We start from the raw sequence: 24726 nt of genomic DNA, 5'->3' as shown, positions 1-24726 counted from the left end.
TACTAATATTTTAAAGTTAAAGGGTAGGTAATAACCTGAATTTTACCACAGACTTTTTTTTTGCCTTGAAGCTCTTTTGAGCTCAACAAAAACCTGCCCTCCTAAGTGGACAATACAGTAAGTCTTAAGTTGCAATTACCTGTAACTTTTCCCTCAGTTGAATTATCTTCCTTCTCCCACCTAACCCAGACACTGCACTGACATTTGGATGAGAGGCAAAAGCTTGTTCATTCAGAAGCTGCTACAAGTGAAGTCTGCAGTGGACTGTAATGGATGGGATTCACTGCCTTCCCAGCATCACCTACCCCTGCCAGTTCTGGAAATCAAGCCTGGTTCTTCCATACAATGATACACAGAAATGCTGTCAAGCCACTGGGTAGTCTCAAACTTCAAAAATATTTCAAATGTAAAAAGACGTGAACATTTTAACTAAAATTTACAAGATACCATCAGTGCTTTCAGCTTACCTTTATATAGTGATCTTTTGAGCCAGTAATGATGAGATCTTGCCCATTAGAAATTTGGTCTACGGTAAGACACATAACAGGGCCCAGATGACCTGTCAACTTTCCAGTAGACTGGAACCTTTTTAAAAAGTGAGAGAAATGAACATCTGTATATTTAAGTTAAATCTACAAGAATTCTGTTGCTTCTAACTTAAAAAGGCACAATATGCTTTAAAACAGCTCATATGTTCATACACTAAAATAGAAACTAAATTTAAAAAATATTACAAAGTAAATGTCAAAGCTAATGAACTTTATGAAAACACTAAAGACTCGAAATATAAACTGTGCCAGATCTCTGGCTCATATCTCGCAAACAGGCTTCTCATAAAACTCATAAAATGAGGATGATCAATAAGCCAAATAATGATTAAAGTTAAAATTATATGTGGAAGCAGAGGGTTTAGTGCACGGTTATTACAATAATAAATATATTTGGCAGGAGACAAAAGCAAACCAACAAATTAATTCTAATAGTCCACAACTGTTCTCCCACAGCAATTAATAAGTTGAAGTATTTTAAGAAATCAAAATTAAAAATTAAAATGTTTTGGTTTTCACAGAAAAATCATTATAGCTCCCTAAACTAAGTATACACAGACTATGTCAGGTCCCATCAGTCTTCTTATGTTCTAATTAAAAGTAGATTAACCTCTGTTCGTGGAGTTCTTAGGCTTTGATGTTGGAGGGAGACCAACGGACATGAACTTGGGACTGTGGGGATGGGGAAAAATGGGGAATTGTATTATATAGTTATTGATATCTAGATTATCTTGTCCATAGTTGTGACAATTTTCAATAAAGCTTTTTTTGGAGGGAAAAAAAAGTAGATTAACCTGTTGACAATGCATAGTTCTCGCTAGTGTGGCTTTGTAAAAGAAGCCCTATGTACTACTACTACTACTATTTAGCATTTCTATAGCGCTACAAGGCATACGCAGCGCTGCACAAACATAGAAGAAAGACAGTCCCTGCTCAAAGAGCTTACAATCTAATAGACAAAAAATAAAGTAAGCAAATCAAATCAATTAATGTGTACAGGAAGGAGAGGACGGTAGGTGGAGGTGAATGGTTACAGCACTTACAGCACTGTTTCAGTTTAAAGTAAAGAGGTTTGGTAGCTAATCAAGAAATGTATTAAGTTATGTCCAATAAATAAGGTATCATCTTATTTTCTTTTCCATGTTTTATTTTGTTTGATTTCTATTGATAAAGTTTAAAGTAAAAGTAAAGTAAAAATGAGGGGGGTTGAGTAAAGTGTGGTTTTATTTTTGTCTATTTTGAATAAGTATTCTTTCAACACAGACCATTCAGCTGAGACAGGATGTGTAGGGAATCAATTTAGCAAAATTTAATATATGTACAGTGGGGAAAGGGGGGGAACTGATGCCCATTAAGCTTTTTGATAGAGTAGGGGGTATTTAGCAACTTGTTTTAACATTTTCGACTGAAATGCAGTCTCCCCATTTCTTGTTCTCTTGTACAAATAAGTAATGAACTTGGTTTAACTGTCCAAAAAGTGCTTTCCAAATCTATGCCTACAAAAAATATTTTGTAAAAGTAGGCCCAATGCGTGTCAGAATTTAATGTGATGGCACATTTCAATAAGGGTTAACCATTTTGGTGCTTAAAAGTTGTAATTTGTGATTATTTGGGGAGGAAGCAATCAATAGATCTATAATAATATTGTTATTTTTTTCCCCCAAGGAAACCTTAAAGGTCCTGGAGTTGGATGTTTCTAAGATCTCAAGTGTGCAATTAAGAATAAAGACACCTCAGAGATCCTATTCATGAAGAAGATCTAGTTAAATAGAACAGTTCTTAAAATCCTTCCACTGACAACAATCCTTATACGATTCAAAGAACCAATTTACCTATTTTTATATTGCTTCATTTGTTTTGTATTTATTTTCTTCCTAAAGTGATGAATAACTTGTTCTCTCATGTTATGTTACCACCACCAGTGGTAGTGGAGGTCCCAGTGAGGAGGGCCTTGTTACCAGCTTGCAGCTTCCCAAACTTTAGAGCCCTGCCTTCAAGTGATGTGAGAGCAGACAGCAGGGTTGAAAGGGCCAACACTGTACCAGAGATGGGCTGTTAGGAGATATGGGATTTGAACCCTGGCTTTCCTGATTCTCAGCAAAATGTCTGAAACATTTTGTAATGCTGTGAACTGCCGCACGTCTTATATTCTGCCAGAACCGATATACTCATATCACCCCTCTCCTCAAGTCACTTCACTGGCTTCCGATCAGATACTGCATACAATTCAAGATTCTCCTCTTTACCTACAAATGCACCCGGTCTGCGGCTCCTCACTACCCTCATCTCCCCCTATGTTCCCGCCCATAACCTCCGCTCACAGGACAAATCCCTCCTCTCAGCTCCCTTCTCCACCACTGCCAACTCCAGGCTCCGCTCATTCTGCCTTGCCTCACCCTATGCTCAACCCCTACGCCAAGCCCCCTCCCTACCCATCTTCAAATCTCTACTTAAAACTCACCTCTTCAAGGCTGCTTTCGGCACCTAACCTTTCGTGAAATATAGTATGCCCTATCAGACGGACTCTACACTTGTCTTTTGACTGTACACTTGTCTTTAAATTGTTTAGATTGTCTTTAGATTGTACACCTGTCTTTTAGATTGTAAGCTCTTTGAGCAGGGACTGTCCTTCCATGTTAAATTGTACAGCGCTGCGTAACCCTAGTAGCGCTTTAGAAATGTTAAGTAGTAGTAGTAGTAGTAATTGTGTTCTGACGCTTCAAGTGGCACAGAATTCAGAGGTACGATTAGTATTTGGGCTTGTTAGGACTGAGCATGTGACTGTCTATTTGAAGCGACTAAAATGGTTATTTGTGAAGTATCACTTGCTGTACAAATTCCTATTACTTATACGTTGTGCTTTGTATCAGAACTCAACTTATTTACAGAAAGTTGTTACTTGATATGAGCCAGTGCGTGTGCTACAATCAGGGGATCAATGTAATCTTCTTGTACCGTCCGTTTCCATTTGAATTTGACTAGGACCGGTGCATTCTCTATAGTGGCACCTGTAAAATGGAATAAACTGCCTCTGAACGACCCAAAGCTTTCCTCTTTTAAGAACGGTCTGGCATTTTTTTGTGCCTATTTGATGATTGTTTGTTTTGAACTGTTTATGGAGACCTGTACTGTTGTTTATTTTGTTTTATTGTATATGGTGGGTTTTTTGTATGCCCACCTTGGATAAAGACAGTTTATAAATAAAAATTTCCAATTCTAATTCTATCATTAGGCTACTTGTTCAAGCCAATGGAATGATTGTTTAAACACCACACCAGCATGGATAATTTGTTAACATAAGGTTTATCATCCTATTGTGACAGTACACAAAATAAGGGGTAATTCTCTACAGGTCGCCTAAAGTTAGGTGCCAGGATGCTGTGTGATAAGCGCAAAGTCTATACTGGTAACTATGTGCATAACTGCCATTATAAAATACTAGCATAAGTTGGCATTAATGCATCAACATCTAGGCATGGCTGCTTACACTATGTCAATGGTTGGTGCATATGTCCACGCCTAAATGTTATAGCTGTGTATATAACTGTAGTATTCTCTAACCTTACCAATGCCCCTCCAACATCCACACCCCCTTGCAATTATGTGCTATAGAATTTGTGCACTAAGATTCGAGTATACCAAGTGCAGTTCTGTGCACCAATTAGCACCAATTCACTCTACCAATTGGCTTAGTGTCAATTAGCAGGTAACCTGTCAATTAAGTTACGTGCGCAACTGTAGGTATTCTATAACCTGCTTGCAAGATTTTGTGCACTACGCATAAAATTGTGCACACAAGATTATAGAATGAGGGGGTAAGCTTTTACAATAAAGGCATGCACTTTATAAATGATGATGTCACACATTTCTGTGTGTGACAGGATGTTAAGGACAAGAAAGTGAAACATAGGAGGAGCGGCCTAGTGCTTAGAGCACCGGTCTTGATATCCAGAGGTGGCCAGTTCAAATCCCACTGCTGCTCCTTGTGATCTTGGGTACAAACTTAGATTGTGAGCCCTCCTGGGACAGGGAAATACCCAGCGTACCTGAATGTAACTCACCTTGAGCTACTACTGAAAAAGGTGTGAGCAAAATCCAAATAAATAAATAAATAAATATTTTATTTATTTATTAGGATTTATTTACCGCCTTTTTAAAGGAGTTCACTCAAGGCGGTGTACAGTAAGAACAGATCAAACATGAGCAATAGGCAATTACAGCAGTAAAAATATTTGAAAACAATACAAAGTATGGCATAGTACACTAGCAATGTCAACATAATATGTAACAGAACATTATAATTGGTAGTGAAGGGCAAAGTTGTAACATATAGATGGGTAAGAAAGTAGGAAGAATTAGAAAGTAAAGTGACTGATTTGAAGAAAGTTGCACATGGAGGAGTGGATAAACATGTCCCGCTGCAGTATGTGCAGCCCGAGTCACTCCCTGTGTGTGTGAGTGAGACTAACAAGTTAGTTACTTCTTTCATTAAAGGCTTGGTTGAAGAACCAAGCTTTTACCTGCTTCCTGAAGTAGAGATAGTCTTGTGTTAAGCGGAACCTTTCAGGCAATGCATTCCAGAGAGTGGGGGCTACTCCGGAGAAGGCTTGCATGCGGGTATCACATCGTGTAATGTCTTTTGGAGAGGGTGTAGTTAGTGGAAGTCCTTGGGAGGACCTCAGTGTCCTTGGCGGTGTGTGGCGGATCATCCTATTCTTTACATACTCAGGGTCATTTCCTTTCATGGCCTTGAAGATCAGACTTAATTTTTTCAATTTAGCCCTGTATTGTACTGGTAGCCAATGAAGTTTTTGCAAAAATGGTGTGATGTGGTCACGTCACTTGCAACCTTCTATGAGTCTTGCTGCTGCATTCTGAATCAACTGGAGCCGGTGCAGGCCCTTTGTAGTCAGACCATTGTATAGTGCATTGCAGTAATCCAGTCTTGATGTTAACATGGCATGCACAACTGGGATAAGATTTACCTTCTCGATGTAAAGAGAGAGGCAGCGTAGCTGTCGCAAATAGTAGAAGCAGCTCTTGAAGGTTGCTTGGATTTGGGAATCAGAGTAAGTGTTGAATCTAGCTGTATTCCAAGGTTCCTGACTTGTGATTTGAGGGGGAGTTCATACTTCCCAAAAGGGATTTTGATTTCAGGTATGTATCAGGTATGTTGAGTTTAGCCCATTCTTGAATTGATGTTAGACAGGTAATAAGTTTATTCAAGGCTGTAGGTAAGTCAGGTTCAATGGGTATGAGTAGCTGCACATCATCCGCATAGATGTAGAACTGAGTGTTCATTGACTGAATCAGCTCAGCTAGTGGCTTGAGATAGATATTGAACAGAATAGGTGACAGTATCAATCCTTGTGGTACCCTGCAGGTCAGTGTCCATGGTGGTGATGAATTGTTGCCAAACATTATGGATTGTTGCCTGTCTGATAGATAGGATCTGAACCAGGCAAGTACTGTTCCATTGATACCTGTTTCTGTCAGTCGTGCTAGCAAGATATCATGATCCACAGTGTCAAAAGCTGCTGAGAAATCTAGCAGTACTAACATCAAGATGAATCCCTTGTCTCGGTTTCTGTGAAGACCATCTAGCAGGGATACGAGGACCATTTCTGTTCCATAATCGGGTCTGAATCCAGATTGACATGGATCTACTACTACTACTACAAATCATTTCTACAGCACTACCAGTCGTACGCAGCGCTTCACAATTGAACATGAAGAAAAGACAGTCCCTGCTCAAAAGAGCTTACAATCTAAATCAGGACAGACAGACAGGATAAATAAGGGATAAGGGTAGGACAGACAGATAGGACACATAGGGAAAGGGGACTATTGAAGAGAGGAAGACAAGATAAAGGTTACAAGCAGGTGACAGATTAGGAATTAAAAGCAGCATCAAACAGGTAGGCCTTTAGCCCGGATTTGAAGGCGGCCAGGGATGGAGCTTGACGTAATGGCTCAGGAAGTCTATTCCAGGCATAAGGTGCGGCGAGATAAAAGGAACAGAGTCTGGCGTTAGCGATGGAGGAGAAGGGTACAATTAGGAGAGATTTGCCTAGTGAACGGAGTTCCTGGGAAGGAGTGTAGGGAGAGATGAGGGTGGAGAGGTAGTGAGGGGCAGCAGAGTGAATGCACTTATAGGTCAATAAGAGGAGTATACGGAAACGGATAGGGAGCCAGTGAAGTGACTTCAGAAGAGGGCTGATATGGGTCTAGCCAGTTACTCTTTTCTAGCCATTCATTAAGTTGAACATAGACTGTTTGTTCTATGAGTTTCCCTAGAAATGGGATGTTGGATACTGGCCTGTAACTTTCAATTTTGTCCTGGTCAAGGTTGTTTTTCTTCAGCAGAGGGCGAACCACTGCCCTTTTTAATGTTGTTGGTAGTTGCCCATGAGTGTCTCAATGACTGCCTAAGCTAGTACATGGGGGGGAGGGGGATTTTGGATTTTTTTTCATGCCTTTTCCTATTGTAACTCAAGGTGAGTTACATTCAGATACAGAAAGTATATCTCTGTCCATGGAAAGCTCACAATTAAAATCTGTACTTGAGGTGTTGGAGGGTTAAGGGGCCCTTTTACTAAGTTATGTAGGTGCCTACGCGTGCCCAACACGCACCAATTCGGAGTTACCGCTTGGCCCGTGCGGTAATTTCCTTTTTTACGTGCACCTGCTAGGCACGCCAGAAAATCAGGCCGTAACTGCGACTTGACGCACATAGGCGATTACCGCACAGTTAACATGAGCTAAGTGAATGGCTGGCAGTAAGATCTCAGACCCAAAATGGACCCGCGGCCATTTTTTATTTTGCCGCACGTTCATTTTCAGCAAAAATTTTAAAAAGGCATTTTTTGCAGGCGCGCTGAAAAATGGATCTGCGCGCGCCCAAAACCTGCGCCTACACTACCGCAGGCCATTTTTCAGCGCACCTTAGTATAAGGACCCCTGAGTGACTTCTCCAAGATCACAAGGATCCACAGTGGGAATGGAACCAGATATTCCTGCTTCTCAGCCTGCTGCTCTAACCTTTAGACTTCTCCTCCACTCTGACCTATATTTAATATTTACAACAAGAAAAGGAGCTCTCTGGTTTGCTATCATTGCATACCTCTTGAGATCCCACATTCTTACTGCATTGCCAGCTGCTGCATAGAGGATCGTGCCTGTTGTGTTCAATGCAATTTGATTGATCTGGTTCTCTCCTGCAGGAATTGTTACTGTTCTGTTCTGACTTCCAGCACAAACATCACCCTGCATTGCTTGCCCTGATGACCTGAAAGTTCAAAATCAAACAACTAACATATATATTTATGCACACATACAAACATTCACACATTTGAAAGCTTTCTGTGGAAAAGAAGTTTCCATTATTTTGTGATTATAAGACATTAATCTGTTTTAAGATTTTATAAAATGTTGCTTACACAAACATTAGTGACATTTTCTCAGCTATTTTAATGATACCTTAATTAGTTTATTTAAAATAATGTGCATTAGAAAGAGAGAAAAAGGAAAGCAATATTTCTCTTTGCAGAGCTGACTACTTCCCTGTTACATAAGTGGGGGGGGGAGTTTAAGCTACTAATTTATTAAATTCCTCTAATCTCAGAGAGTGTCATGTCTAAAATGTACTAACTCAACAATTAATTATGGTTAACAACCCTGTAGCAATACTGTTTGTGCTAGTTGCCATATGCCCTTTGGTTACAATGACTTTTCATAGTGGGTTAACCTTTTACCTTTTCCTTCTGGAGAGAATTGTTGTGGTTCTTTTTCCCATGTTGGTTTTTTAAATTTTTTGAACTGTCTGGCAATTTTTAAAGCATATTTTTAACAATGCATGTATCAACGGATTCATGAAACAACCACAGAAACCATTTTTGCCGTTGGGCACTTTTTGTTTCTGCCATATGAATATGGCCACCGATTTTTATGTTATGGAAATGAATAAAACCATGGTTCAAGTTTAAACCTTAAATTTGCAGTTTAATTATCGAAACTGAACCTTAAGTCCAAATTCAAATGCATGCATTCCAAATGTGATTTCATTCGCTGAGATTTGAGATTTATGGAAACAATTTTTGCTATTACTGTTATGTGTGTGAGCATACATACCCTCTATCCAAAGTATTGTACAAGACGTTAAGTTTCCTTTCTACATCGATTATACATACCTATCATCATTAAAGGTTTCTCTTAGGTATCTCAAATAGACATTCTTTATTTACATATATGTCTTTACCTGTGTTATTCCTGTTTTGATTTTTTTTTCTTTCCTGTTAGGTCCCATATATGTAAACACTGTCTGTCTATTAGAAAGGTTTACTTTGATTTTATATCATTACTATGTTATGTTTCTAATGCAACATATATTAAGAGTTCAGCTTATTGGGCAGACTGGATGGACCGTGCAGGTCTTTATCTGCCATCATCTACTATGTTACTATAGGAAACGATTCAAAGGGCCACTGAAAGCCCATTAACTAACCTGTCTTGCAAGTATCAAGAAAAAGAAAAGCGGAGGGGGGAGGTGAAGAAAAGGTAATTTTGTATATAGTTGGACAGATGCCAGCTGAAATGTGAGCAAGTGAGAGGGAATTTTGATTTAATGAATCCATATTTTAAGTTTGCTAGTTTGAACACTGTACATTGTACCACATTTTAATTTATTTCAATATAGCTTTGTTTGGCCTTCTTTCATACTAAAGTCACTTACGTCAAAGTCCAAAGACACTTGGCAGAATCTCTGATGTCCCACACCTTAACATAAGATGTTGAGACAGTAAAGACCAGACTAGTATAATTGGAGTATTTTACGGACACCACATTGTTGGGATGGCCACCCAGGGCCATGATCTCTTGTCCAGTTACAAGATTCCATACTTTACAAGTACGATCTGCAAAAAAAAAAAAAAAAAGTAAGACTAAATGGTGACAATTTTTATACATAAATATTTTTCACTTTTTTGTGGTGGTAGAACCTCCTATTGGACCCTTATTCATGATACTTGAAGGGGGCAATAAGCAATCTCAGTACGGTCTTGCAAACCCCATGGGAACTTTTAACTTGTCTGGTTTACTGCAATAATGTAAGCAAAAATAACCATGCTTTGTTTTCATAACTGTCCAACAAAAATTATCTGCAGGGATTCACACTCTGCTTTCCCTGAAGGTATTTTTCATTGTTTCCTCCCCTGATCAAATTCCATCCTTGAAAAGGCCCCAGGAGTAATATTGGCCTTCTTTTAGCCACATCAAAGTTGGGCATAATTAAAGAGCCCATTTCTGTACACAAAACAAAATTTTATTCTTGGAAATGTTTGGATTATTGGCCTCTAACTACAGAGCAATTTTAGATACCAAAATTAACCCAGCAGCATCCTTCCAAAGATTTACAGAGATGAATCAAGTGGTCTATAAGGACAATGTCAAGCACTTTGACTATGGCTCTTTTTGGGGGCTCCCTTCTTTTAGAAGGTGGCCACCTGATGTCACTTCTCCCCTTTAGATAGTTTTTTTGGGCTATGCAGCCAGAAAATTTTGTTTTGTGTCATTTCTGAGAATATTTGTTGTTTTTCCCCTTCTGTCATTATGGGAACAATGTTTTTAAGAGTGCACACTCACAGACAAACTCAAAAGTCTAAAGATCTTCATGGATCCAAATTTTGATATCTACTATTTCTAGACTTTACTCTTTCAGAATCTGTCAGGCACCTCTTCTTCAATAAACTACCTTCTCCGCCTTGATCTGTCATACTATTCCTGCAACTGATCCCACTCTCTCTTGGGTATTTTTATTTCTTGTTGCAAAGATTTTCATTGCCCACTGTATCTGTATGTCTTGTGTATTTTGTTATCTCAGTAATTGGTCAAATAAAATCTATAATAACCTACAGAGATTCCAAATACAATACAAATATAGGTAACTAAAACTCTGCATTGCTTGTACCTGTATTATTAAATTTGCTTTGCACAGCACTGTGTGCATGGTTGGTGCTACATGGTAATAATATCAATCATTTAGAAGTAATAGCTAGAAATACTGTACGCTTGTTAACTGGATCCTGAATTGGTTTGCGTGCACAACATATTGGATGGCTCACACACAAAACTGAAATATGGTGCTTGAGACCTGGATCTTACTGCCATCTTGCTGACTACCACGGATCAGCCAGCCTTCACTTATCTAAGGTCCTGATCACTTCTCCTCCAGAATATACTGTTATGTAATGTTTGGGAGGCAAATAGAGGCTGCAGTTTTCTCTGCCATTTCTCAAAATGAAGCAGTTATTAGATTCCTATGAGAAAGCGCTAGGATGTTTTGCATAGAGCATCAGTTTCATCCCCAAAAGGCAATGGTACTACCTGGTAAAGACAGGTGAAGGACATGGGGGAGGAGAGTAAGAAGTTAATTTTCATGTGGGAATCTGTATATGCATCTACTCAAATCTCTGCTCAGCAAACTGGATAGCACATTTTGGTCTTTATCTGCAATCATTTACTATGGGGATCTTTTATAAAGGCACTAGCCGTCGAGCCCGTATAAACGGGCTAGTAAAGGAAGGGGGGGTTTGAAAGCCCCCCCCCCCCCCCCCCGGAGTCCCCTCCGCCACCCCTCCACCCGGGCCGGGTACCTGGCTTCACTATTCAAACCGCCGGAACGCAGCACACAGCTCATCTGAGCTGCCGTCGGCCTTCCTTCTTCTCTGCGTGTGTTCCGCCCTCGTGTGACGTAACGTAGGCGAGGGCGGAACACAGGCAGGTAAGGAAGGCCAACGGCAGCTCAGATGAGCTGTGTGCTGCGTTCCGGCGGTTTGAATAGTGAAGCCAGGTACCCGGGCCGGGTGGAGGGTGGGTGGCGGCGACTCCGGGTGGGTGGGGGGAGCGGTAGCGGCAACCCTGGGGGGGGGGAGCGGTGGCGACGGCTGTTCCCTCACTCGCAGGTGCGCAGGTTCCCTCTCTGTCATGCCTCCGTCATCACGTATTGATGCGGGGGCGGGACAGGGAGGGTCTCTACTGTGCATTTGCGAGTGAGTACGCCTCTTGCCATTTATATGTTTGATGCTAGCGTTTTTAGAGTGTGCTAAACACTAGAGACACCCATAAGAATATATGGGCATCTCTAGTATTTAGCACATGCTTATTTTTAGCGCATGCTAAAAACACTAGCGTGCCTTTGTAAAAGAGACCCTATGTTAGGTCTATTCTATAGACGGTTTCTAAGTCGGGCATCATGGTGGCTAGAAAAGGGAAAAAAATATGTAATACTTATTGTTCAATTATATTTGACAGAATAGATCTTACAGCAGTGCTTCCCACCCCTTGCCTGAAAACACAGTCAGTCAGATTTCGGGACTGCCGCAGAATAGATTTTCATTCCATGGAGGCAGTACATATTCATTGTGGCTATTCTGAAAATCTGACTGGCTAGGCATGTCTCCACGACAAGGCTGGGAAATACTGGCTTAGAATGTCTCTTTTTTAAATATAGAAACATAGAAAAATGTAGGCACATAAAGACCATGTGGCCTATCCAGTCTGCCCATCCATGCCATCTACTCTCCCTATCACTTCCTACTTGGTCCAAGCTCTCTTGAATTCAGATACTGTTTTCATCTACAGCACTTCCACCGGGAGACTGTTCCACAAATTCACCACCCTTTCTGTGAAGAAGTATTGCCTCAGGTTACATCTGAGTCTATCCCCTTTCACCTTCATCCTATGTCCCCTGATTCCAGAGCTTCCTTTCAACTGAAAGAGACTCGCCCTCCTGTGCATTTATGCTGTGTAGGTATTTAAATGTCTCTATAATATCTCCATTTCCATCAGGACGACGTTCCATGAATTCACAACCCTCTCTGTGAAGAAGTATTTCCTCTGGTTACTTCTGAGTCACCTTCATCCTATGCCCCCTCGTTCCAGCTTTCTTTCAACTGAATGAGACTCACCGCCTGTGCATTTATAGCACATAGGTATTTAAATGTCTCTATCATATCTCCTCTCTCCTGCCTTTCTTCCAAAGTATACAAACTGAGATCTTTAAAAGTCTGTCTTTATATTCTGTTTGGTTAAATTACAGTGAAAATTTTTGCAACAGAATAAAATGAAAGCAGAGTTAACATTTTAAGGTTAAAAGAAAAAAGCATAAGTATAACTTTTTGAAGTATGTTATTAAAAATGTATTAAAAATGCTAATTGCTACTGAGAACAAGATGATCCTTTCAAATAAGATGATGACAGAGGTAACAACAGCAATAAGGTGTCAGTAGCTGGCATATGACAGGTAATCATACCAGAAAAGGAATTTTAAAAGAAACCCATTGTTTACCAGAAACTACTTTAAAAAGGCTCTATAACTATGAGAAAATGTCTCCAAACCTTTGGATCCAGTGAAGAGAAGATCATCAGTGGCATCTACACAGAGAACAGCCTTGTTGTGCCCTTCAGCTGTATGGACACATTGCAGAAGCGAGGTCTTGTTGCATTTGGAAGCAGGAAATGGATTAATTATACCCCTGGGAGAAAAAAGAAGAATTTAGCAAAATACCTTACATGACATTTACTACTATTTCTTTTGAATATTGCAGTATGCGTGCAGAGCTGTACAAGGCAAACAGAGGCCAACATGGGGATGTAATGAATTATTAATGTAAGTCATATAGATAGAAGCGAGAGAATTCTATGTTCACAAAGAGATTACAGTCTAAGTAAGAGGAAAAGGGAGACATAAAGAAGAATTTAAGCCGGATATGGTCACTGTAGTGGTACAATAAGTGAAATGGAAGATGTTAAAGAGGATGAGATTTGAAGGGAACTAGAGGTCAGTTCACACAGGCTTCAAGAACTGTATGACTTAACAGTGCAGTGAAAGAAGAACTGGAACATTACAACATGAACTCCCCAGATAGGGAATAGCGACAAAAAATGTTGGGTGAAAAGAATCATAAAGGCAGAGTAACGTGGGATTTATGCACCACATGCAGGCTTATTTTTGAAAGAGAAGGGCGCCCAAATCGGCATAATTGAAAGCCGATTTTGGGCGTCCTCAACTGCTTTCCGTCACGGGGACGACCAAAGTTCACGAGGGCGTGTTGGAAGCATAGCGAAGGCGGGACTGGGGTGTGCCTAACACATGGGCGTCCTCGACTGATAATGGAGAAAAGAAGGGCGTCCCTGACGAGCACTTGGACGACTTTATTCGGCCCTTTTTTTCTTACAACCAAGCCTCAAAAAGGTGCCCGAACTGACCAGATGACCACCGGAGGGAATCGGGGATGACCTCCCCTTACTCCCCCAGTGGTCACTAACCCCCTCCCACCCTTAAAAAAACTTTTTAAATATTTTTTGCCAGCCTCAAATGTCATACCCAGCTCCCTGACAGCAGTATGCAGGTCCTTGGAGCAGTTTTAGTGGGTGCAGTGCACTTCAGGCAGGCAGACCCAGGCCCATCCTCCCCCTACCTGGTACACTTGTGGTGGTAAATGTGAGCCCTTCAAAACCCACTAGAAACCCACTGTACCCACATGTAGGTGTCCCCCTTCACCCCTTAGGGCTATGGTAGTGGTGTACAGTTGTGGGGAGTGGGGTTTGGGGGGGGGGGGTTGAGGGGCTCAGCACCCAAGGTAAGGGAGCTAGGCACCTGGGAGCAATTTCTGAAGTCCATGCAGTGCCCCCTAGGGTGCCCGGTTGGTTTCCTGGCATGTGAGGGGGACCAGTGCACTACAAATGCTGGTTCCTCCTACGACCAAATGGCTTGGATTTCTGAGATGGGTGTCCTCGGTTTCCACTATTGGCGAAAATCGGGGATGTCCATCTCTAAGGACGACCTAAATTTTGCAATTTTGGCATCCCCGACTGTATTATCGAAATGAAAGATGGACGCCCATCTTGTTTTGATAATACGGGTTTCCCCGCCCCTGCGCCGGGACATCCTGCAAGGACGTCCTCAGGAAAACTTGGGCACCCCTTTCGATTATGCCCCACATGGTGTCCAAGAAATAATTTTGCAAACATTCAGGGCTAAGGTACAAAGAAGGAAAGAAAATTAAATTACATTTTACCCTTAACAAAGGAGACAGGAACCTGGTACAGATGCTAGAAGGTAACAGCTGCACTCCTCACCATCTCTATGTTACCTCATGAATCCATAATTACTGATCCCTCCCCCCCCCCCCCCCCCCCCCCCCCCGTTTCACAGTGTTGACATGAGGCGAAACAAAGGATGAAAATCTCACTTCTGTCTGAGCAAAACCCAGTTTGCTAGGTTCAACACTGGTACTTACACTGCAAATGTAATGACTATACTAAACATGAAAAATGGTAAAAACTGGTTAGATTAGGAATGGAACCTATGGCAATTCATTAAGGGCAACGTATGCCACAGAGCTCGCTTCTCAGCACTACTACCTCGCATGTCCTTAATAAGTAATGGGAAGGCTGACATGAAAAGGTACTATAATAAAATGAGGAAAAACTCAGAAACAGCTGCTGATGAAGGCTTATGGCACCAAAGGAACTGGAAGCCTGAAGGAGCAGCAAGAAACCACTGGGCAAAAAATAACAAGATGAGAGTTCTCTCTCAATCAGCTAAATTAACACTCTTTTGCACGGCTCCCTCTTTAAAATGCTTAACCTATGGTTAAGGGAATTAATGGATTATCATATACATATCACATACTTTTCTACTCAATGTAACAAGGAACATAACACACAAGCATCAAAACAAACAGCCTTAATAGCAATTACTGCAACCTTTTTCTGTAAAAGCTTTCAAAATATTTTGCTTTAAAAAAAGGCATGCTAACATATGGCAAACAATTACTTTTTGGTTGGCAGGGCTTAATCAAAACAAAAGATAGCATACCATCTACAAACAGTGACGTGAAGAAGCAGCAAAGCATGCAGCAAAATAAGATTGATAAACTAGAGATAACAAGAGCAATATGAGACTGAAAAGAAGGAAAAGCAGAGGAGGCGAGAGTACCTGTGTACCTCCGACAGAGAGGAATCACTTTCATCAGACCTAGGGTGAACAGTGGTAGAAGTGTGAGGAGAAAGAATACAGGTATCAGCAGAGTAAAGTTGCCCCATGAGAAGAACAAACAGCATGGCTGATATGGAAAGACAGGGCAGCCTTAGCAGTGCACCATGAATGGCGCTACTGATTAGACCCAGATATGCACATCTTAAACGGATTTATTCTGACTCGTACATGTGGTCAAATCCTTACTACTGTAAACTGTCTACTATTTGCACTTTATCTCAGTGCTGCAAGAACATAAACTGAAAAAGCAGCTTTGTGTGCCTTATTTCATATTTTCATAACGTCTCAAAATGTTCCAAGAACACTGAGATAAATACACTTGGAGCAAACTAGTCTCCAACACAGCAGAGAGAAATAAAAGCAAGAGAGACAAAGGAAGATAGATACTCTATGCCTCATGTTAGTTCTCTCCTGTGTTTACTAATATCGTTAAAAAAACTTCTGCAGTTTTCTAATCCATTTGGCTAAGTACTACATTCAAATATACTCTATACTGCTAAAAACCATACAAAACAGTCTCTGCTGATCCAACTTTGAAAGTTTCATTAGTTTTACAATCTCAACCTTTGTAGCCCATAGTAAATCACATCACTGAAACTATTTGAGAGGAATGAGCTCTTCTCCCTGAATGCTGAAGTGTGAGCATGTGATAAGGACACCTACTGCTTGTCCTTACTGACATGCTCACATTTCAGTGTTTTGTTCTGAAGCACTTTGGAAGCTGTTTTGGTGGAGATACTTCTTTATCCCATTGCTTCTTCTCATCAAGTGTGGCTGAGAAACAATATATATTTGACTCCTGAGGCAGGTGCATGAAGTGCTGAAACACAGGTCTGCGCTGACTCGCTTCTAACCATTACCTAGCAACAAACCACTTGATTTGGAAATGACATTGGTCTACCCCCTTCTTCTTCATTTTTGTTTGTATTTTATAAAATACATGTATAAATGCTGAACTCATCTCTGCTCCACCCCGGAATAAAAGTAGGCACATTCAAGGCAATTCTATAACAGGGCATCTGGTAGAAGCCTATGCTATAAAGAAATTTAGGTGTTTAAGTTCATTTATAGAATACTACCGTAAAAGGGTATATTCATGCCTTAAAGTAAGGCATGAGTACTTATGCCAGCTACAGAGCTGGTGTAAATACTTGCACCATGTCTATGATATGCGTAGTTAGATGCACAGTTTGAGCCCCAACCGTCCATATACCCCCTTGCAAATACTTGCTACTTACGTGGGTATTTGCAGAACAGCACTTAGGCAGACTTTTTGGCATTTACATGCTTATGTGCACACATGCACATGCAAATACCACTCCTCTAAACATTTATATGCACAATGGATGCATAAAGGTTAGTGTCTATGTTACAGAATTATCCCCCATATGTTTTCTAAACATCTACACTTATGTTTATATAACCTCGGGCAATTTTATAAGGACTTACGTGAGTGCATAAAATGCAGTTCTACAAGCTCAAGTTGTGCATAAAAGTGACCCCCTTTAGTACTAACTTTTCAGCTTGAGTACTTGACTAATATAAATAATGCTGCTTTAAAAAATCTTGTCATCCTAAGAGCCCTGTTTACTAAGGTGTGTTAGTGTTTTTAGTGTACCTACACTTAAGCACGCGTGCTAACCATGTTGGCACCTATACGGATATTGTAGGCACATACATGGTTAATGCGCCTATAACGTTGCTTAGTAAACAGGGCCCGAAAAGACTGCACACAGCATACACGCATACTAAAATCATAACTCGCACAAAGTTACTACTGTTTTAGTCAGTAAGTCTAGAAAAGATTTTTTTTTAAAGTAGTATGTTAGAAAAAAATTTTGATGAGGACCATGCAAAACAACAAAAAAGTGTGAGCCTGAAGAATGTCCTTGCAAAAGGTTTCACAGAAGTTAGAGCACACAGTCGGAGGGCACTTACAAGTTAGCAATCAAAGCTGCAGATTATGACATTATTAGCAACTCCCTGAATCCCTAAAGAGATTCTGGTCTTTGCTAATTGAGCAAGCCTTATTAAAGTGCACATTACTTGGTTATATAAAGCAACAGAGGCCTTTTTTTTCCAACGACAAGAACAGGAATGATGAATAGTTCAGACTGTGTTCTCCACTGAAGGAGGCAAGTCAGTCCCTCAGCAAATAATAAACATCTCTGCCAAGCTGCCTGTAGCAGCAAATACATTATCCCCCAGCTACCAGAGCATAAGGCTCTGAATGAAGTGTATGTCTGATTTAAAGGAACAGGGGAAACCACTGACTTACTAAGATCCAATTTCAAGAAGTTTGCTAGCTCACAAATAGAGCTGCTTAAATTACTATGTAAAAGTGTTTTGAATCCATCCCACTCTACAGTTTAAAGTGAAAAATAACCCAAAGCACACCTCATCTAGGTGTGAGCTTTACAGTACAGCTTGCATAAGCATGTGCATTTTGTCTCTCTGGCTTGGATATCTTTGGATTTAATGCTGCTATGGCAAAAGTTTTGATTTCATGGCTAAAAAGTCTGTTTTATGTTAGTTTTAATAAATAAAGATTCCAACAAGTAAACTTTTCATAAACTAAATTCTTCTGTGCCTTATATGCAAAATAAGAAACAGCAGAAAATGTTTTTCCTTGAACTTGGTAACAAATAGAAGGTACTCCTTAAAAACATTTTCAACTAATTCAAAAACACAGACACAAAAATAATGGCAAGGATACTCTGCTCTTAATTGCCAGGGCAAATTCCGAGGACAGGGCCAGACAATGGACTGTATCCTGCTCTCTGCAACTGCCTGAAGAAAGACTGAAGCTTCCTCCACCACTTACTTATCCTGCTGAATTGCTGGGTTTCCCTGAGAAACTGTTAGACGGCTAAAAACATTCATTTCATTACGGGGTCGGCCTTGTGGGGAGGAAGGAGGTGACAGACTAGCCTCTGAAGTTCCAGAATCTGAGCTACGAGATAAAAAGAACATTGGAGACTTGGATTTAATAGGTTATGAATAGTTAGAGAGGTTAAATGAAGCATGCTCAAAAACAGTTTTTGATTAGATTCTTCTCCCCATCCTTTTTACCAAGAGAGCAGTTTCATGCATTGCCTGTGAACTTATGATTTTTATTTAAGCTAGAAAATAAAAAATGATTAAGCATCACAAAAAGAACCTCAAAGTGAAAGTAAAGGTAAGAGTTCTAGGATGTATGCCTTTGACCAACAATTCTAGTGCTTAGCAAATGACAAAAAATATGATACTGAAAAAAGTTTGTGAATTCCATGTACAATAATGAGGACTTACCCAGATACCCTTGTTCAATTGAATCCAGTCTTTACTTAGTCAATAAAAAGGGTACAAGTTAAACAATTCTGTGTTTCTTAAAATGTAAAATCGTACAAGTAGGAACAATAAGAAAAATTCAGAATCAGTGTGTGAAATAGTAAGAAAACCCCTAGTTTTCTTATTACAATTAACTAATTATAATCAGGTGCTTAGGAATAGGTACCAAGCATACCACTACCAATTATTGGGTTTCCACCAATATTTTAAACAAATGAACCATTTAAAATCTGTACATAATAATATTTATGTAACACTAAAAGAGGCTCTTCAAGTCTGCAGAAAACAACAAGGAACAGAAACCAGAGCAGACTGGAGTCCAGAGAAACTTTTATTCAAATAGACCCTATGTGGACACGTTTCACCAAACAAGATGCATCAGGGAATTACTGACACACTACTAAACTGAACATGCATACTAAAATATATAAATTTTGAATATAATTATATAGCGCACCACTGATAAGTGCAAGATTCGCTTACATGCATGGTTTAAGACCGCTCCTCTGCAGGAAAGACTCCGCATAAGCGCGCGCACGGAATATGGAAGCTGATTGGCGCATGACAACCAACGAGATTTCAAATTTACCGCCCCTTTAACTGCCACAGGCAGAATAAGCAAAAGAATGTTGTTAGAGCGCACACTGGGGTCGTCGTCGCGGCGGAACTGTAAGACTTTAACACTGGCTGAATGAATACAACTCCTTAAAAAATTAGAAAACAAAGTCAAGCATCTATTGCTAAAGAATATGGTGTCAATCCCAGTCAAATTTCATGTGTCTTGAAGCAGAAAGACTAGCTTCTGGAAGACTGGCAAAACAAAACAAATCCACAATGGATATGAAAATGGGTGTGAAAAGCGGAGGAGGTAGAAGATGCTCTTCTTCTGTGGTTTTCTCAAGTCAAGAGTAGGCAGTTTCCTGTCAGTGGTCCACTGCTTATGGAGAAAGCTAACCAGCTAGCTGAAAGTCTTGGACTAACTGAATTCAAAGCCACTGTTGGATGGTTGGAAAGATGGAAGGAGAGGAACAACATAAAATTCAAGAAACAGCATGGTGAGAAACAAGACGCTGATGACTTTGGTGCTGAAAATTGGGTTGTTTCAGTTCTTCCTACCATCTTGAACGAGTTTGCACCTCGTGACATTTTCAATGCTGACGAAAACTGTCTCAACTGGCGAGCGATTCCTGATGGAACACTTGCATTCAAACATGCCGAAACTACTGGAGGTAAAACGTCGAAGGACCAACTGACAATCCTCCATTGCTGAAATATGGATGGGAGTGAGAAGTTGGAGCCCCTCATCATTGGAAAGAGCAAATAGCCCCGTTGCTTCAAGAAAGTTAAGTGACTTCCTGTGTCATACGAGGCTAAGGCAAATTCATGGATGACTGGGGAAATTTGGAAGCAGTGGCTAAAGAAGTTAGACACTAGAATGCGGGCAGAAAAGTGTCAGATTTTGTTGCTTTGTGATAATTATGCTGCACACAGGGATGATGTCAGGCTGTCTAACGTCAAGGTGGTCTTCCTGCCACCAAACACTACCTCTCTGATCCAACCTATGGATCAGGGCATAATAGCCAATTTCAAACAACATTATCGGGCTCTTGTGCTACGTCGTCTGATGAGCGTTATGGATGACCAGACTGGCAAGGATAAACGTGCTGTTGAACTGGCTCGTAATCTATCACTGTTGGATTAAAAACATATGCAGAAAGAAGCCTGGAATCACATTACACAGGCAACCATTGTGAACTGCTACAAGCGGACAAGCTTTGTTAAGGATGTGGAGAGGGACAAAACAGATGCAGCTGTTGCAAATGCGTCAGATGAACAGATTATGGACATCCTAGCCGGTGTTACTGAAGAGGAGTTCCATCGCTACGTAGCTGTTGATTATGATCTACAAACAGCTGAAGAAGGCACTGATGTCGAGATATGCGCCTACACGCAGGCAACAACGGCTGATGATGAAATGAGCAGTGAGGCTCATGCTGACGAAATTCAACAACCTCCTCCTGTCACTTTTGCAAGAGCACTGGAAAGTCTCAACACCGTGCGGGCCTATCTGGAGGCCACTGGATGTCAGTGCTATGACAGTTTTTACTGTCTGGGAGATGTAGTCTATGGAACTCACAGACCCAATAGTGTACAGAGGACTATAACTGATTACTTCAAGTAAGCTTAATGTCAGTTAACGGAGACTGTATACTGTACATATAATAACGAACAGTACTGTACATATGTTTATCAGATGTCAAACTTCTTTGGGTCACAATGGTTAAATGCACGCTCCGGTTAACTGCATGCATTTCTTTGGTCCAGAGAGCATAGCCAATCACTTTCCTGAATTATGGGAAGAAGGGTGCCCAGAGAAACCATCCTGAACTTTTCTCAGACTAGGAATTTATTCAGGGCCCTTAGGTCTAGGATGGCACGCACCCCCCCCCCCCCCCCCCCCCCCGTTTTCTTTTGCACAAGGAAGTACCTGGAATAGAATCCCAGCCCTTCTTCCCCTGGTGGAACGGGTTCGACCACATTGGAAGGGCGGAGAGTTCCTCTACAAGTACCTGCCTGTGCTGGGAGCTGTAAGAATGAGCTCCTGGTGGGCAATTTGGAGGTTTGGATTCTAGATTTAAGGTATATCCCAACCGGACTATTTGAAGAACCCACCTTTGGTGAAAAAATAACAACCTCCCTCCGACCGGCAAGTCGTCCGGCACAGATACTTTTTCTGAGGCTATGCTGCACTGGAGCCAGTCAAAAGCCCATCCCTTGCTTTTGATGGGGACCCGCAGGGGCCTTAGTCGCATGCCATTGACGGGAACAGGCGTGCTGGGACTGAGCCTGGACAGGCTGCCGAGAAGCAGGAGTGTATCTACGCCTATTGTAGGAATAGGGAGCACTCCTCTTCCCTCCAAAAAACCTCCTAGTTGAGGAGGTGGTAGCAGAAGACGCCCGGCATCATGGTGCTTCTTGATCTGATCGACCATGTCCTCTACTTTTTCTCCAAAAAGGTTATCCCCCGGCAAGAAACATCCGCCATTCACTGCTGGGTCTTATGATCCAGGTCAGAGACACGCAGCCATGAGAGTCTGCGCATCACTATACCTTGAGCAGCTACTCGGGATGCTACATCAAAAGTGTCTTAAGTACCCCTGGCCAGGAATTTGCGACATGCCTTCTGCTGCCTGACCACCTGGTGAAAAGGTTCGGTGAGCTCCGGAGGAAGGGCTTCGACCAAACTGGATAGTTGCCTCACCAAGTTACGCAAGTGGATCCTCGTGTAGAGCTGTAAGTTTGGATCTTTGCAGCGAGCATAGCGGCCTGATAAGTTTTCCTCCCAAAAGAATCCAAGGTCCTAGACTCGCTGCCTGGGGGCACTGAGGCATAGTCTCTAGTACTCTTGGCTCTTCTGAGAGCAGAGTCCACCACCATGGAATTGTGAGGCAGTTGAGACTTCACTATTACAGCCTCACCATGGACTATGTATTGGGACTCAGATTTCTTGGGGCCACTGGAGTAGAAAGAGGAAACGATCAGTTTTGCATAAGAACTTCCCTGAGTGTGTTATGCAAGGGAGCTATTGCAACCTCTGAAGGTGGATAAGGATAATCCAAGACCTCGAGCATCTTGGCCCCGGGCTCATCCACAACCTCCATAGGGAAGGGAATGTCCTTAGACATTTCTCGAACAAAAGAGGAAAAAGAAAGACTCTCAGGTGGAGACAATCTTCTTTCAATTGGTGGAGTAGGATCAGAGGGGACCCCATATGACTTCCTCCGAAAAGTATCAGGGATCTTCCTCTTCCTCTCACGAGCACTCATCATTGGTGTTGGACAAAAGCTCTCTAAGAGCAGCCCGAACCCAAGCCTGTCTCGACATCGAGGATCGATGTCCTCGAGGGGGGATGTCAAGAAGTCGACCCCTGCCTGGACTGTGGCGAAGCTTCCTCCACCGACATTGAGGGAGAATCGACCCGGGTGGCAGCTTACGCCGATGCCTCAAGTGGCACCGAGGACGGGGACCTCACCACAGGTGAAGAACCAGATGCCGCTTCCACAGTCAATGCAGGAGGCACAAGAACCCCTGGCACCAAAGTAGACTGGTGCAGCAGTCCCTCCAGAAGCTCTGGAAGGGCCCTGATGCGCTCATCGAGAGCTTCCATTGGAAAACGCTGCGGGGCCGGTGTAGGAGCCAGTGGCAGAATCTGAGGGGGCTCGAGAGCCGGTACCAAGCTGCCAGAAGACCAACGCATCGGCACCTCCTGTATAGAGGGTGAGCGGTCCGCTCGGCGCCGACGCTTCTCGGGTGCCGAATCCCTCGGCTCCCCAGAGCTCTCATTACCGCACATGGAAAGAGATCGATGACGGTGCTTCTTAGTCTTCACTTGACGCCCGTCATCGAGACTCCTCGGTACCGAGGACGTGGGATCCTCACGCCTCCTTAGGGCTGGGTCCGACGGTCGGTCCCGGGGGGCCTGCATAGTAGTAGGCCTCAAGACGGGTGGAGACCACTCTATGCCTCACTGCTCCCAGCGCGATGTGGTCATTCGGCAGCCATTACCTGCGCTCTCAAAGTCGATGCTTCCCTCAACGTCAACGCCGATGCCGCCGACCTCGGTACCGATGCAGACGTCGAAGGACCGGACCAATCCGCAAAAGGTTTTTCATGTTGAGCCTCCCGAGACACTTGGGTCTGTTTTTTTTTTCATTAAAAGGCACAGCTTACAAGCAGCTGGAAGATGATCGGGTCCAAGGCACTGGACACACCACGTGTGGGGGTCGGTAGCCAAGATGGTCCGGTTGCACCGAGTACAACGTTTGAAGCCGCTGGGTGTCCTCGATGCCATGGACGAAAAACGGCGGCTGCGAAATTAAAAGACGTGATTGTGCCAATAAAAAAGGCACAAAAAGAGAAAGAAAGGGAAAATTAACCCTGACTGAGCGGCCAAAAGTGGGCCGCAACAAAAAGAAAAGAAAACTTATAAATAGAGAGAAAAACTAAGAAAATAAGGTACAATCTTTTTTTTGTCTGTTTTTAGAAAAGCTAAACAAAGAGAAAGTATAACAAAAAGAAAAAAAATCACACACGATCTCCTGAGCCGAATGCAACACAGAACAAGAAAAAAACTCCGTGTTACCACCGTCACAGAAAAAAAGCAACTGAGGGCACACTCGCGTCGCAGGCGGGAAGCCGTTCACGCATATGCGGAGTGTTCTGCCCGCGCGACGGAGCGTTCTGGAAAGTTTTTTGTTTTTGCTCTGCACATTTTTCACAGTCTCCTGGGCTGTCGCGGACGACAACGACCCAATTGTGAGAACAAGCAGCCTGCTTGTCCTCGGAAAACCCAGATATAGCATAAATAACCAATACAGACCATAATCATGCTTTTAAAATACAATAGTGTACATAGTAGAAAAATAAAACTCTATGTAGCAAGACACTATAGTGAATTAATGTGGAAACCGATTAAGGGGTCCTTCTACTAAGCTGCATAGGCGCGTCCTACGCACGTCAATTTTGAACTACCACCCGGCTACCATGTGTCCTGGGCAGTAATTTCAATTTTTACGTCCACTAAGCACGCCGGAAATTTTCCAGCGCACGGTGCTGAGTGATAATCGGCACTGTACGTGCGTAGACCATTACTGCTCAGTTAATGCGTGAGACCTTACTACTAGGTCAATGGGTGGCAGTAAGGTCTCAGGCTTAAAATTATTTTGCCGCACATCCATTTTCCGCCAAAAACAAAAAAAAGGCCTTTTTTTGCAGGCGTGCTGAAAAATG

At 42.0% G+C, this 24726-nt stretch overlaps 1 protein-coding gene across 7 annotated transcripts in view; it reads right to left on the bottom strand.

The window, feature by feature from the left end:
* KIF21A (kinesin family member 21A) overlaps positions 1-24726 on the bottom strand; it is a 205984-nt gene that overhangs the window by 15275 nt on the left and 165983 nt on the right. For 3 of the 7 annotated variants that reach the window (XM_030217189.1, XM_030217182.1, XM_030217183.1), the window contains 6 exons: positions 18431-18559; positions 15547-15585; positions 12942-13078; positions 9280-9460; positions 7672-7836; positions 468-585 (listed from right to left, as the gene is read on the bottom strand). In XM_030217189.1, the coding sequence (XP_030073049.1) occupies positions 468-585; positions 7672-7836; positions 9280-9460; positions 12942-13078; positions 15547-15585; positions 18431-18559 (769 nt within the window). The remainder of the gene's footprint in view (positions 1-467; positions 586-7671; positions 7837-9279; positions 9461-12941; positions 13079-15546; positions 15586-18430; positions 18560-24726) is intronic. The other 4 variants (XM_030217184.1, XM_030217186.1, XM_030217187.1 and 1 more) reach the window with 3 other exon arrangements.

The sequence above is a fragment of the Microcaecilia unicolor genome, chromosome 10, assembly GCF_901765095.1.
Source record: "Microcaecilia unicolor chromosome 10, aMicUni1.1, whole genome shotgun sequence".
Lineage (NCBI taxonomy): Eukaryota > Metazoa > Chordata > Amphibia > Gymnophiona > Siphonopidae > Microcaecilia > Microcaecilia unicolor.
This window is presented reverse-complemented; position numbering and strand designations above follow the sequence as displayed.